Source organism: Pelodiscus sinensis, chromosome 2 (assembly GCF_049634645.1).
Source record: "Pelodiscus sinensis isolate JC-2024 chromosome 2, ASM4963464v1, whole genome shotgun sequence".
NCBI lineage: Eukaryota > Metazoa > Chordata > Testudines > Trionychidae > Pelodiscus > Pelodiscus sinensis.
This window is the reverse complement of record NC_134712.1, coordinates 92,675,044-92,690,805: the sequence shown is the minus strand read 5'-3', so window position 1 is coordinate 92,690,805 and position 15,762 is coordinate 92,675,044. Positions and strand designations below refer to the sequence as shown.

At 36.9% G+C, this 15,762-nt stretch overlaps 1 protein-coding gene across 3 annotated transcripts in view; it reads right to left on the bottom strand.

Annotated features, from left to right (window-relative positions):
• DOK6 (docking protein 6) overlaps nucleotides 1-15,762 on the bottom strand; it is a 369,141-nt gene that overhangs the window by 226,599 nt on the left and 126,780 nt on the right. For all 3 annotated transcript variants that reach the window (XM_014572701.2, XM_014572702.2, XM_006121422.3), the window contains one exon: nucleotides 2,944-3,051. In XM_014572701.2, the coding sequence (XP_014428187.1) occupies nucleotides 2,944-3,051 (108 nt within the window). The remainder of the gene's footprint in view (nucleotides 1-2,943; nucleotides 3,052-15,762) is intronic.

Sequence of the window (15,762 nt, the reverse complement as noted above, 5' to 3'; positions counted from 1 at the left end):
GAGCCCAGTTGGTCATATTCTTAAATAAATGTGTTAGAGGTTAAGGTGCCACAGAATTCCTCATCGATTAATGAAATCATAGATTATAATATTATACATATGGATACCAGAGTAAAAGCATTTCTTCACTAAATGATGCTTACCTGCATTCATGTTTATAAATATTTAATCAGGCTGTCATACAAGATGAAAGAAAGGCTAGAAGAGAGCAGTGGGTTAATCAGGCCATTCTTTCTCCCAAAGAAAGTTGAGTCCCAATGATTTCAGAAAATAAAGTTCTTCAGCCAGTTCCATAGGAGCAATCTGTATAATTTTGAACTTGATTGGCAGCCGTTGCTCAAAGGGAGAGATCCACTGGAAAAACAGAGATACTGTAGATCCAGAAGATTTGCTTCTCACAGCAAAGTGACAGGGGCAAAAAAATGGGAAAAACTTCGTAACATTGCTTTGCTGGGAGTTTGGTTCCTTCATGTTTGAATACAAACAGCTCAGTTCAAGCTATCAATTTTGTCTTATTTCCAGCCAAAATATATATAGATCTCTTCTTAGAATTCACTGAGAGGAAGAAATTTCACTTGAACCAAGCTTGTGTTGATAAATTAAACTCTTAAGCAGGTGAGTTTTACCTAGCTTTAGTCTTGAGGCATCTAGGATAATCTGTATACTATTGTCTATGGGGAATGCAGTACTCCGGATGATATTTTGTGTTGTGCCTGTAAGAAGTTCCTAGCATAACTGAGTGTTGCAGTGCTGCTCAGATAGTTCATAAACCAGCTAAGGAAAATCATTCATGGGTCCCTCTACACCACTCCCACCCTCTTTCTTTGTATAAAAGGGGCCGAAGGGAGGGGTGTGGGTCAAATCCACCCCTAATATACACAACAATCAGATTCCAGCCACATTTTGTGAACTAAAACTAGTTAATTAGTGATCAAAATAAAATGTCAACGTATGACATAGGATTAAGTAGAGAAAGAGTTGCCCCATTTGACTACTTGCCATTAAACTGCTAGTGCCTCATTGAAACTTTCTAAAATGTTTGTGTGGAAGAGAGGAAAATTTTCTAATTCTTGATTGCTTGACATGTACAATGATTTCCTGACACTTCTTACAGAGTGGAGATGTCACCCTGGTGACCAGATTAATTTTTTCCTTTTAATATTATTACATTCCAAAATTCTACCAGTCATAGAAACAGGACAAGGTATTATTCTCCACATCCTCTCCTACAGGAATATACTACACTTTATTTTGATGTACTTTTAAATAGTTGTCATTGTTTTGTCTATAAAATATATAGCTGACAATTCAGCTTTACTGTGCTTTTGAAGTATTCTGGATGAAAGGTACTATCTTAGTATTAGTCGTTTTAACCTGTTCCTTTTAAAATCCTACTCAGCTTTCTTTATCAATTAAGACATTTGAAATTAAAAGAGATCTTTGCTTCTGAGGAGCTTATCTACTCCTCCCCATTTTCCTGTTTGCAGATGTCACTTTATTGTGACATTACAACTGTTTTGGGGGGAAGTCACTCTTGACGTCAGTTGTGAGCCATTTGATGGAAATAACTGGCATATAAAATACTCAAAGGACTATAGGGGAACCATGTTAGCACAATTAAATGAATAAGAGTGGGCATAACTGTCTCTCATTAATGATGGGCTAGCGATGTAGTCATTTTTAGACATAAAAAAAGGACAATGTTACTAACAGAGAATTTAAATAGAAAATAACAACAGACCAGAAAGTTGAAATAGGTGTATGCTCTCTGTCTCCACTTCATACAAGCCCATTTTAAAGAGGAGGAGGAGGACTATATTTGCTTGGTAGAGACCTGGTACATCTAACAATTAGAATACTAGAGTGATGACTTACTCTGGGCAATGTGCAAATTCTTTACATAGCTCCTAACCCAATACCAGCATGGGGTATCTCATTAACAGAGACTTCTACAAACAAACATCCACCAGGAAATAGTACAAATAGAACAAATCTCCACCTGGAAATAATAGGTGACCCACTTGATTAAGTTTCCCTTGTGACAGGTGTCAAAATGTTGATTTAGTTTATTGGAGATAAAATGGGAATTTGTTTTCTTGTGATGGGAAGCCCAAGACTGAGACCTCAGCAGATCTGGATTTTACTCCTGGGTCCTTCAGTCTTACTGTGCAAGTTTGGGTAAGTCACATCTATGTTTTAGTTTGACCAACTGTGAGCTAATGAGGTAATGTCTAACTTAAAGAGCTGCGGCAGGTTAAATCCAAATGTTCCAAATGTTTATTCTGCTCTTTGAGATCCCTGGTGGAAGATTGTTATAAAAATACAAGGCATTATGTCATTTTATCACAACATCACTGCAGTACTACGTGGTGAGTTAATGACAGTAGCTGAAGTGACAGGAATGGAAATCCTATTCTCAAACATCTTGAGTTGCACCAAAGAAATGATTGTGATAAACAGAAAGCACTAAGGAATTGATTCAATCAAGACTGCCAATTTAGAAGCAATGCTGATTTTTACTCAAAAAAAATGCTGAGACCTATCTTGAAATCTTCTATGAAAATGATGTTTAATATTCCAAATGATGATTTCACTAGAACTTACAGCTGGTACATTTAGCATCAAATGAAATTGACTTGATGTTTAATTTATAATTGTTAAATATTTTATTTAAATACCCTGAGTAAATGCAGTCTGATATTTTCAAGGCAAACACTAATGTAAATAACAGATACTTATATAATCAAAAGAATAAACTTCTCTTGCTTATCTGGACAGAAACAGAGGCCTGATTCTTCACCAATTATATCAATAGGATGCTCGCCATTGACTTCAGTGGTCTGAGGATCATGCCCTTCAACTTACTTATAATACTGTTTTCAAGAGTTTCCATATCAGAAATATCTTATATCCAAATAGTTGTAATCTTGGGGATGAACCTACCTTATGAAAATTTCTGAAATAGGCTGCCTTTTCATCTGGAAATTTTTCTAGTCTTCTGGGTCCTTTACTAGAAGCTTTCTTGAAAACCAACCAGTAGCGTCTGAAAATCTGCAAGAAAAATGAAGCAATGCCATTATCCTCTGTTTCTAATGTAACTTTATTAACATTAGCATTCTAAATCACATGCATCAGGTGATCCAAGGGAAGAAATTCCAATAAAACAGCCTTCTTTTTACAGACAAGAGTACCTTTACTGGACCAGATCAATTCTCCCTCTATCACAGTATCCTGCCTTCTGATAGTGGCTAGTGCCAGATGCTTCAGAAAGAACCAACAAAACAGGGCAATTTTGATGGTCCGACGCCTCTGGTCCAGTCCTGGCTTTTTGCATTTGGGGATACATCCCTGAACATCTTGGCTAATAGCCATTCTCCATAATCTTCCCTAATTCTTTTTTGAACCGAGTTGTATTGTGACCTTCACAAATTAAAATCAAAATGCAAAAATAAAAAAAGGAATATCGCCAAGGAGCTGTTATTTAATTATTTTGACAGCATTTCAAAACACTTTCATTATTATGATGATTTCTTATTTCTTTTATCAAGCTAAATCAGAACCTCAAGGTGCTGACACTGTTCATTCACATAGTAAAAAGCAATCCTTGTCCTAAAAAGCTAACAATTTTAGGGGATCCCTTCACTGGGACAATCAGGAAAATTGATCCAAATTAAATAAAGGTGTGAATTTGATGTGGATTAAACTTCCACGGCCTTTGTTTAGTCAACTCACTTCCAAAGTGAATTAAATTAAACCGAATTAAAGCTTCTTTAATTTTCAGTGAGAATGTACATACATGGGTTTAATGAAGTTTAACTAATCCACCTTAAATTCACATATTTAGTTAATTTGGTGTAGATAAATCAATAAGGCAATAGAGAAAAAAGAAAACCAAGTAAAGTACTCATTTGTCCAACAAGAGCTCTGAGTATTTACAAAGTAATATACATAGGTATCTCTCCAAAATATATATTATTATTTTCTAACATGAGTGGCAGTGATTTTTAAACAAATGTATGGATCATGGTGCCAAGCCTTAGCCAAAAGGGCTAATATGATTTTTTTGTATGTATAAACAGGGGAATATGAAGTAAGAGTTGGGAGATTACAGCAACTCAATTTGACACTGGTGAACTTGTTAGTGGATGGATTTAAGGGTACATTGAACACAGACACTATCAGGTGCGTGTTGAGTTTGCTGTATAAACAATTGTAAAAGCTGTTCAAAATTATCTCACTGTAGTAATCAAATTAATATAATGTAGTAAAAATGGCAATGGGACATGATCAATATATCGTTTGAAGCTGCCATACAGGTTTCCTTTGAGAATGAGGACAAAGATCAGATATGGATCATTTTTTAAAAAGTTTTTGCTCACAGGTGATACAGTATTTTTGTTGTCTTATTTTTTTATGAGAGTTCATTTGAGAGCATAGGATTGTCTCATTTCACGCAAAACACCGCAAACAATTATCTTTCAGGAAACCTTCTGAATGAAGTTAGACTTATGGGATTCTCTGAAAACATTCACAGAAGCAGTCTTCAGAAGCCATCATGAGGGAAATTTTATACTTTCTGGACCAGGTTCTAAGAAAAAAAACCACATTCAGAGTTGGAGTAAGTGGGTTAATGCATAGCAAGTAAATGCTTTCATTACTTAGGATACTTTGTCATACAGAAGTCCCCTTAATTGTTCAAGAAAAGTTAGTTATTCTTTAATGCTTGGCCTAGTTTTAGATATCATTAGCTGGTAATCAAAGATTTTGAAATATTTTGGTATCAAATATGAAAGATTCGGTGTCAGATGCTTAACAATTGGAGAAATATTATAGCTGTATGTTGTTTTGTTTATAAAATATTAGTGTTCCCTGTAAAAATTCATGTTCTGATTTTCACAGCTTCATTGTAAATGAATCATCCAATATAAAGCCAGGAAATTATTTACAAAAAAATTTCTAGCTCACTTAGACATATACTTGGAGCTAGATTCACAAAGGGATTTAGGCACCTTACTGCTATATCCAAAATTTAGATCCTCAAAACCCTCTCTTAGCTGCTGCATAATCATGTAGGTGCCTGAAGTCTCCACATGTTTAAGTTTCCACTAGTAGAGTTCCACATTTAAGTTTGCACCTAAATATCTGCAAGTAAGCATGTGCACATCTGCCTCTTTCTAACTGCCTGAGCTCCTAGCTCACATCTAAGCCCCAATGAGATTCTGCAGCTAACCATTTTTAAACTTCTCTCTCCTGTAGGAATCAGGGTTCTTCAAAGGGTCAACTGGATTGGGCTCACATCAAAACTTGTGTGGATCTCATTTGTAAGGGATGTATAGGGAGTTTGGGCATCTAACTCTGGAATTGGTATTTCACTTTATGATACGGTGCCTAAACATTAGACACTGATGTTCTAAGTCCCTTTTTTTGGATCTAGTTCAATGCCTTAAGCATTTTATATTGTAGGTAAACCAAAGAAGCTCAAAACCTTGCACTAACATGGTGCTACATCTAACTTCATAGTTTTTCCCTATGGAAATTCCAGAAGGTTAGCAGCTTGACACAAAATGGTTTTTAAATACAACACTCTCTTCCCCCTTGTATATAGTATCATAATTACAAGGGCCATCATAGGCTGTCCAATGTGAATCTCAAATGATTAGCACTGAAGCAAGAAATATTCATGGTTCTTTCTATGTGATAGCAGTGTATTTTTTTTTAAACAGTGCACTTTTCTTCACAAATCAATTTCATTCAAATCCAATCTGAATATCCAGCAGTCAGGTTCCCTCATCACTTCATGCTGCGCAGCTATACACAGCACACTTGTGCTAGGCAAAGAATCTTCTTCCATCCTAATATTGTATAATACTTCTCGGATGAGTACTACTGAATGTGTGTAAGGGGAACAACATCAAGGGTCAAGAGAGTAAATTCTATTAGTGAAGAGGGACAAAGAATAGTTCGTCTAAGAGCAAAAGAGATTGATTGTCCTTAATATTTAAGTAACTTTATTCCCAAACACATGTTTTTTAAACTTTGGAGTGCTGCTTCTTTCCACATAATACTTTTCTAATCTGTCTTTCTGATCATCTACAGTGGTTCTTTAAAAGTTCTTTACATAATAAGAAAAGTCACAGTAAGTACCATTAACTGAGCAGAGAAAGGTTTGAGAACTGTTCTATCATCTTTCCTTCATGTCAGAAATCAACAGCTTGATTTCCTGCTCTCTTGATACTTTGTGTTTATTGAAGGTTGTTGACTTGAATAATACATGCAAGTATTTGTTTGGCCAGTGACAGAACCATTTTTATTCACATTGATATACACAATGTCAAATCTACTAATAAAGAGATGCTAGGGGGAAACAACAGCACAACTTTAGCCCTATTAAAATTGATATTCACATAAATATTTTTGGAAGTACCAGGCAGAAAATTTTGTCTACTAAAAATACATGATGATAGCAAGCTATACACTAGAATCGTGTGGATATTGCTGCTAAACACTCCCATTTCACCTTTTTTTTAAGTTCCTAAGTGCTTCTGTACTCGTTTACAAGGCGATATAGCCAGAACTAACTTGGGTCTCAGACAATGATTAGAATTAATGTCAGTTCATATCTTCATTGATACCTAAATATTTAAAGAAAGCTTTGAAAGAGTTTTAAATGCCCAATCTATTTAAACAGGCATCCATTCATTGACATATGTCCCTGAGCAAGTATCTATTATATAAGAGAAAATATTTCCACAGAACCCACCACTCACTTACGACTATTTCAAGGAGATTATTGAGAAGTTTTTCAACTCTTCTTTGGCTAGTAACTTTACACATTAAGAATTTTTTTGTGACAACACCTGATCTCAATTGAGGGTATAAGTCCCCTGCTTCCTTGAGCGGTGGACAGTACTATTTCATCAGGAAAGCATCTCCTATGGACATATGCAGGTGGTTTTATGAAGCTGACAGGAGAGCTCTCTCCCATTGTCATAGGATGTGTTCTTCAGATGCTCTGCAGCAGCGCAGCTGCAGTGATAGAGCTGTGGCATTGCAGTGCTATACCTGTAGACACATCCTAAATCTAGCTGACTGCCATTTTCACTAGTCTCAAGGAACTTGGAGAACCTTTAATTGATTGTCACCTGGCTGAAGGAGCAGCCATCTCTTCAGAGAATTAGTGACTCAGGCTCCTATCTTCTTACAGAAATTGCAGCTGAGCAGAAACAGCCACTGAAGCATTACTGATGGAATTTTTTTGCTAAATGAACCTATTGAATGTAGCCAAGCAATGCACTAATATAACAACAACATTCTGATTTACATGTACTCATGTATGGTAAAGGTTAACTACTATTCCCTCCCTCTCGTTCAGTGGGGGCACAACTCTTTTCAGATATTGAAATGATAATGCAAAATCTACAGAGGTTCCCTTAAAAGCACGAAAAGTGAAGAAGTTCAAACTTTAGGTCAAGAGTGGCTGGGAGCCTCCACTTGCTTAAAAAAAAAAAGTCAACTACAGGGTGACATATAACCTACAGAAAAGTAAAGCAGAAGCCTAACTCAAATTAAACTCAGGTTTTACCATGCAGGCATCATCATCACCCTCAAAAGCATCATGCTAAAATACACTAAGACATAAATAAGGAAAGGAGAGGGAAAGTCAGAATGAGTTAGTCATGCTTTCCCTGAAGTGTTACTGTGTCAGATCCTCAGCTGAAGTAAATCAATGCAGCTGTACTGCCTTCAATAGAGCCAGTGTGAATTAGACCAGCTGAGGATCAACACTTGCTTTAAAAATCTTTATTCCAGGAAAGCTAAAAGCAACTCGTCACCACAAAAACTCTAAGGATAAAATGAATCATTCAGGGCATAGATGGTGGCTATAGGACAGGGCTACTCAACTTTGGAAGCCCTGTGGGCCACAATGATGCTCACAACACATGCTGAGGGCCGTAACTTAAGTGTGGCTGCATATATATATGCAAATAGCTTTTCACACTGACGGGCATGAATACAAAAATTAAGGGAAGACTATACAACACGTAGGCCCCATTTAAGTCAGTTCTGCTGACAAGCCCCATTCTATTAATAAAATGCAATATTTACCCAATTTCCACTCATATGACAGCACTTTTAGTGAGCAATGACAATCCAGGAATTTAACTATTAAAACACATATCAACAGAAGACCATTATATTGACTGCTTTTTTGTTTTGGCTTCACAACAGTCCAGAAATTTAACTACTAAAACACATATCTACCCAAACTGCACCACAGGCCACAAACAAACGGGGGAGGGCTGCAGGATGCAATGCAGGATGCAGCCAAGCAGGAGGACCCTTCGGAGTCATGCCAGCCAACTGCCTTTGGAATACTGCTACCTGCTGAAAGGGTGTCACAGCCGTGGCCTTGCCTGCACTCTACCTAAGGTATTGCAGTGCCTTACTGTAATTTAAAATATGTATCTTCTATATATTTACTTGTATAGTAATTTTGTTATCACTGCACATCAGAATTGCCATTTCATTTCTTTTCCCAAATCTGTTATAAGTGGCTTTAAAAATTGTCGAAAAATAAATAAATCCTAAACTTAAAATTCAATATAGAGTGTCAGAAATTGCATTTTTTAAAAACAGAAAATGCATAAAACCCCCCAAATAATTAAATATTAATAAAAGTAATCTCATTCTCTACTAAGTATTCTTCACCATGAACACAGGTGTTCTTCTGCACTAGCTACATAGCATACCTAGTGATCCATAATATCATCAATGAAAGTGATGCTCACTTTGCGTTTCAGGGAAATTCAAGAAAATGTCATCTTTTACATAATGTGTCTTCCTCCTCGTTCCCACCCTTTATAAATAATTTTGTATGGCCCAGGAATATGTATTCCAGCACTGAAAGAAAAAACAAAACAAAACAAAACAAAAAAACCTCAAAATATATGAGGTCTTCTGCTTAAACTGCATGTTGGGAGGATAACTCTTCTCTGTCTTAACTCTATGTTTTATTTCTTGAATCTCATTTCTACAGTTACAACGTAAGGAGAGAAGAATTTCCATAATTAGCCAGACCAATGACCCATGTAGCCCAATACCCTGTCTTTGGACAGTGGCCAGAGCCAAATGCTTCAGAGAGAATCAACAGAATAGGACAGTCTATAAAGTGATCTACCCATCGAGTCCCAGCTTCTAGCCACCAGAGATGTAATGATCCCAGAGCATGAGGCTGCATCCCTAATCATCAATGGACCTATTCTCCACGATCTTATTTCATTCTTTTTTGACAGCAGTTCTACCTTTGCCCTTCACAACAACCCGTGGCAAGAAGTTCTAGAGGTTGACTCTACACAGTGTGAAGAAGTACTTCTTTTCTTTCTTTATTCCGCCTATTAATTTCACTGGGTGACCTCTATACTTTTTGGAAAGCAAATAAGTACAATTCCCATAAAAAGAGTGTTTTATTCTCAAGCATGCATCAGACTTAATGGCATAAGAAGAAAGTAACGCGGATGGGAATACAGCTGCACCTGGTGATGACAATTAATACACAAGCCCCATTCCATTAGGAAAGTCGTATAATGGCACATGAAACACAGGGAAAAACAGAATGAGTTAGCTGGGCTTTGCCTGAAGTGTTATTGTGTCAGGTCCTCAGTGTCAAAGGGACTACTGGAATTATTCTAAAATATTCTCTTTGTTGCAGATTTTGTTCTTGAGGTTCTTGCCTGTAATGTTGCTATTTGCTTAATTTCATCATTCCAAGTAAGGAATAAATTCCATAATTCAGGATGACGAAGTTTAGAGACACCACTTAGACATGATCCTTTTTGAGTGTCACAGTTTAAGTCCCACAGCTTCTGGTGGCTCTGGTTTTGTTTAGTGGTTTTCCAGACTGCAAATGTGCTGGCATTTACAGCTGGGAACAGAAAGAAATATAGAAACATCTGGTGCAGTCAGACTGTTTCAGCTCAGATTAGATCAGACCTCACAGGCTTGATTGCAGTCAGTGGGAATTAGTATGGATTTAAAGAGACGATTAGGGACAATTCAGCCAGCTCTCCTATAATTGATGTTGTATGTGAATCTAGAATGTTTATAATGTACTGTAATTTATGGATCAGCAGTAGCCAGCTCTATTTGTAATTCATAAAAAGATTTACTTCACTATTAGAGAATTCTCACAAATCAGAGTGTGCCATTACCAGTAATTTTCCAGCTATTCCTATGGTAACCAAACTACTGAACCACGGCATAATCAAATTGTATAGCCTTGGGATAAAAAAGTCCAAAAGAGTGTTTAGATTAAACAAAGAGAATTAGCTCCAGTTTCAGCTATAGTTAGTATTTTCATCTTATTTCTCTCTCACTTGCTCTTACATTATATTAGAAGCAGAAAATGTATTTCCAAGATTTGTTTACAGTATTCTTCAGAAAAGTTACATGCACTTTTTATTAATCCTTAGACACCTTAAGCTCACAACTCAACATTGCTTTGTCAATGGGGCTGTCTGAAGGAACAAATTCACAAACAATGCAAAACATCTGTACTTCACTCACTTTTCATAGCATGACAACCTACAGCTGATGAGGAGTGTGGCAAAATGCTATTTTGTCTAAATGGACTCCTCCTGGGAAAGGGTCGGTTTTGATTAATTCTTTGACTCTGGGAATATTTGATTTTTTTCTGCGAAATTGTTAGTGTCCAACTTCATCATTGTTTAAATAGTCAAAATTGAGACAAAAACATTTTGAGTGACCTGATGTGTGTCTCTTTCTCTAAGATTTTTGGTTCACGAATCATTTCAAAATGTTTATTTTTCATCCCAGTTGAGGAGAAGTATATAATTTGAGATTTCAAGTTCCAAAGGATGGGAAAATTGTTTCCCATCCAGCTCTACCATTAATGTCTGCACGTGATGTAGTACAATGTCTTCCTATAGCATGTGCTGCAAATTAACCAACATGAGGAAGAAACCAGAGCTTCCAATAATCAAAAAGTACATTTCTTCTTATGTCCATAAAACTCTGTGTTTTCTGTAAGACATTCCATTAGGGCTAGATTGTGAACAGTAAGTAACCTAGAGGATAAGCAAGGGTCAGAATCTGCCCTTAAAAGTTTGACTCTACCATATTTTTTTGAAGGCAATATAATATTCTTTTGTTATACATATTTCATACATGTTCTTTGACTGCAAATGTTGTTTACCACATGCACACAGAAAAAAGAGTTTAGAACTATAAATGAAAAAAGATAATTACTGAAATATTGCTTCCTTTTTTCTGTCTTAAGAATTTAAAATCGTGACCTTCACACACAGACTCAAATACCATATGTATATTGAAAGTTGGTAGCTATCTACTCAAATCCTAAGTATTGCATATTGGGAGCACAGGGATTTGTTAAAATAAATATTACAAAATCAAACCCATGCAACTGAATACCTTAAATGAAAGCAGAGATTTTGAATGGAATAGTAATTATAACCACCTGCTTTAAACCACTGAAGGACAAAATCTCAAATAATTTTTACAGCCCTAATTTATGTTGCAGACTTAAATTGAGTTTTGGGAACAATGTATTTATTTTTTATGTTTTGAGGATGTAGCATTGGCTTTTTTACATATCTGTCCATATTTCTATCTGTTGCATCACACAAACTTACCTATCAAGAAACAGCATCACCAACCTCAAGATATAGCTGTTTTGACTAACAAGATAGATGGAAGTAGAGTCTAACAACAGTCCTTTAAATTGAGGGCATTTTTACAACTACAAAAATGTAAACAAAATATGAAATCTGAAGTACTTATTATATGACTTGGGGCCATTTTATTTCTAATATCATCCCAGTCTGTTAGTTGTAACACTCAGAATTGTGTTGTTTTCTTAATATACTATAGTTTCAAAATATTTTGCATATAGAAGTTTCTGTGGGAGAAGCACTAAATGCTTAAATATGCATGGCAGTTAATGATCTATATAATACATTGTCTACTACTATTACATAATTGGTAATTGTTATACTTATATATACACATGAACATACAATTTATACAAGTATATGCATATTTGTTTTTTCTGTACATACATAGTAAAACATCACTATTTTATATTATAGAGGGCTAAATATTTAAAACAGGATATGCATTTTGAGCATATCAGCCAAAATAACCTGAGCGTGGCTGAATCAAACTACTAGTATCAGGTCATACAAATCTCAACAACATTTTTGAGACATGGGCTGGCGACTTTATTGCTAGAACAACACTGTAACCATCATCAGCTATTCTTGCTACTATGCCCTCCACTTTAAACCTATTTCCCTTGCTTCGGGTGCCCCAGGGGCAGATATAGGGCAGGGCGAACGGGGCGGCCGCCCTGGGCCCGAAGCTTCAGAAAGCCCCGCGCACGCGCTGTGGCGCTGCTGCGCATGCGCATGGCATCACTACGCATGCACTGTGGCAAAGGGGGAACCCCATGGAATTATGCTGCCCGGGGCCCCGCAAAACAGTCATCTGTCCCTGGGGTGCCCAAAACTACTTCAGAAAGTTTCATGTCTTCTTTACCAGCTCTCCTCTTTCCAGTTTGTTGCACCATCTGTTGCCTTTCAGAGAAGTACTAAAAACAGAATCAGATCACAGCAGGAGCAGAGTAACAAGAGGTTCCTTACACCAGCAATGGACCAGAGAATGTGACTATGTCAGCTTCCTCTATTCCCACAGAATGTTTTTTTGCATTACTTCAGTATCTGTAGAAAAGTGGGATGGAGCTGTATCTCCTTCTGAGAAGCTGAGATTCACAGGAGTTAGGGCCTGTTCCCATCCCTTAGGTGAGTCATTACTTTGGAGATGTGGGGGAGGGGAGAATCTGTATCAAGGGCTAAGTATTAATATTACTTTTGCTTCCTAAATGGGCTTACTATCTGCTTTGTTTAGCATTATGTGTCTCTCTACATAGAGCTGAGCTATAATGAAGTGGATTTTTCTAAGGGCCACTTTTGAGCGCTTACACAAAAAGGTAATTTTCAAAGGCAAATATACATAATATTTCCACTCTCCAACATGTATATTCAATAGGAACATGCATTCAGATGGACACCACACACATCCAATGACATTTTCCATTACCTCACTTGCTACTTCTGAATGGTTTGATTTTTGCTACTGCTCTGCTCCCCATAATGAGATCTCATAACCGGACCCCAAAATAAAGTAGCAGCAGATACACCATCAATCCTCTCTTGAAATGAGTGTCCATCCTGACTAACACACTCATAGCATCAGCTCCAGATGCACGAGAAAAGTTTTTAACAACTAGAACAAAGGGAATGAGGAAGAGTGAGGGAAGAATGAAACATGCAGGCTTCAGCAGCTACACCTCACAATATAGATTTGGATCAGTTTCTCTTGCAGAATTGGAATATGAAGCAGATAAGGACAGTCTGTACATCTTTAAAAAAGCAAGAACACCCCTATACACACAAGGCTCAGTCCATCTTTCCCCTGAACTGGTCAGCCATCTGAACTGTGGGGTTCAAAAGCTTCTCCAGAAGCCAAGGTAACCACATTTTCTTTATTTCTACTTAATTATTGCTATCGTGGAGGAAAGGGTATTCACTTTGTTACCAGCGAGAGGGTGATGCAGAATTTTTAAAATAATTTCCACATGCCAAACCAGACTGCTCAGTGTCCCAGAGACCTCTCTGGATTTCTTGTTCAGCAGGTGTGATGAGCCTCCAAACAACGATCAACTGTTTTAGAGTTTCAGCCTACTGAAGTTAGGCTGAAAGACTCTGAGTGACTTGAACGTGTTTTGGCAAGGGCCTAAAAAGAATAATTCCTATGATCCTATGGCAATCTTAAACAAATTGTCAGTTCCTTGATTAAAAGAAGAATTATCTTTTTTAAAAACCTAGGGAAAACAAAGTGATAAATAATCTATAAACCCAGGAGGCAATAGTTCCATGATTCTTCTCCTCGTCTGAAAACAAGACTCCTAAGCACACTGATGGTGACCACAGATGCTAGTCTTGCAATTAATCCCCTGGCATGGTTAAAATTACACACTAGTTTTTGTCTCATATATTTAAAATCCTCCTCTATTTCTGGTTGCAGAAAAGTTACTGAGAAAAAAGAATGGTCTTCTACACAGAGGAAAGCATGACTGGATATCCAGTGGGTGCTGTGTTGTGTGTGCCATGCAGACTCATTGGTAGGAAACCAACATATCGTTCTGTCATGCCGTGACGTTCTCTGGGAAAGATTATAATAAAAAGAACACTTTAGAGGTATTGATTTAAAGTAAACAAGCAGTTTAGTGATACACCGTTCACTTGCTCAATATTTCTGTTTATTTATATAGTTGTGTGCCCTTTTGCCTTTTTTCCAGTATTAAAAAGGGCAGGGAGGGTGACAACAAAAAAGGGTTCATTCAGACTGGCAGTGAGGGTGAGCTTGACTGTATGCCAGAAGAGCAAAATCTCAGCAGCACAACATACCTGTGTAGTGATATTAAAAACAATATAAACCTGACCTGTCTATACTGATCCTTATGACTTCCACATTGGTTGCTGAAACATGGAAAGGGTCTGTTTTGTGCAATTTACTTTGTGGTATCAAAAGATTTGGGGGGAGGGGTGTGTGTGCACGCACACATGTGTGGGCAGATGTTGAAAAAGGCTTGGAGAACCCAGCAACCACAGGAAATTTCCTATGGCTCAGAGTGTTGTGAGCACCTCTTTTTCCTCCATAACCTATGGCCTATTGGCATGTGAAGTCTGTACACATGAAGATGTGCTGCAAATGAGGGAGTTTTTTAGAAAAACTTTGAAAGGGACTATTAAGAGCTCCATACCTAAGCCAATTTCAGTGCCCAGCAACAACTGTTTTATTCTAAAACCCCCTACAAACAATACTACTTTTATTTTAGTTCCATCTACTGGTCTCTACAAATTTATCAATTCACTGACTACAAAGATACAAACATTTATTTTGTAGAGCACTCTTATACCAGCAATCAGAACAGCAACAGTTTATAGGTCAGGCACTTGCTAAGGAGTAAGTGCCAACATACCAAGGATAAGAAGTGGAAGCCTCATTTTACTAAGAGAGAGGAAGAAATGCCCCTATTAAAGATCTCTTGGTTAAGGCTATTGGCTGAGTTGAGGCAAGGGATTAATTGTGGATTAGCTATTCTTGACCACAGTATTATAGTTCCTTGAAGCACTGTCTTCTTCTTAAACCCATATACTCTGAGTGGAGCACAGTAAAACTTTAGTTGATGACAACGTGTACGTGAGCTGACTGAAATTTCTAATTAATTATCATATTTGAACAGCTCTGAAATTTCACAAGATGAGAGTAATACTTTAGAAAAAATCTCAGTACATTTATAACTGATTTTTTTTCAGGATGCTGTCATGCATGAGGTGACAATCAGTATAGTCTTGCTGTTACTTTTTTTTTTGTTAAGCAGTCTCTCCACATGAAAGGTTAGGTACATATAGTTAAACAGTAAAATATAAAGCTTGTGCAGGACATCTGCCTAGTAGGATTAATAAAATAATTACTATAGATTTCGCAATAACAGCTTTGAGTAAGAATGTAATGTGAATTATAGGTGCAAGAGAGAGGAATTTGACAGAAGTCACAGTGTGATATAAATAGAGAGACCCTGCCAGAGTGTGGATTAAGAAATATACTGTAGTTCTTTGTATTAAATCACTCAAAGGGAACTGAGTTATTATGAACAATTCT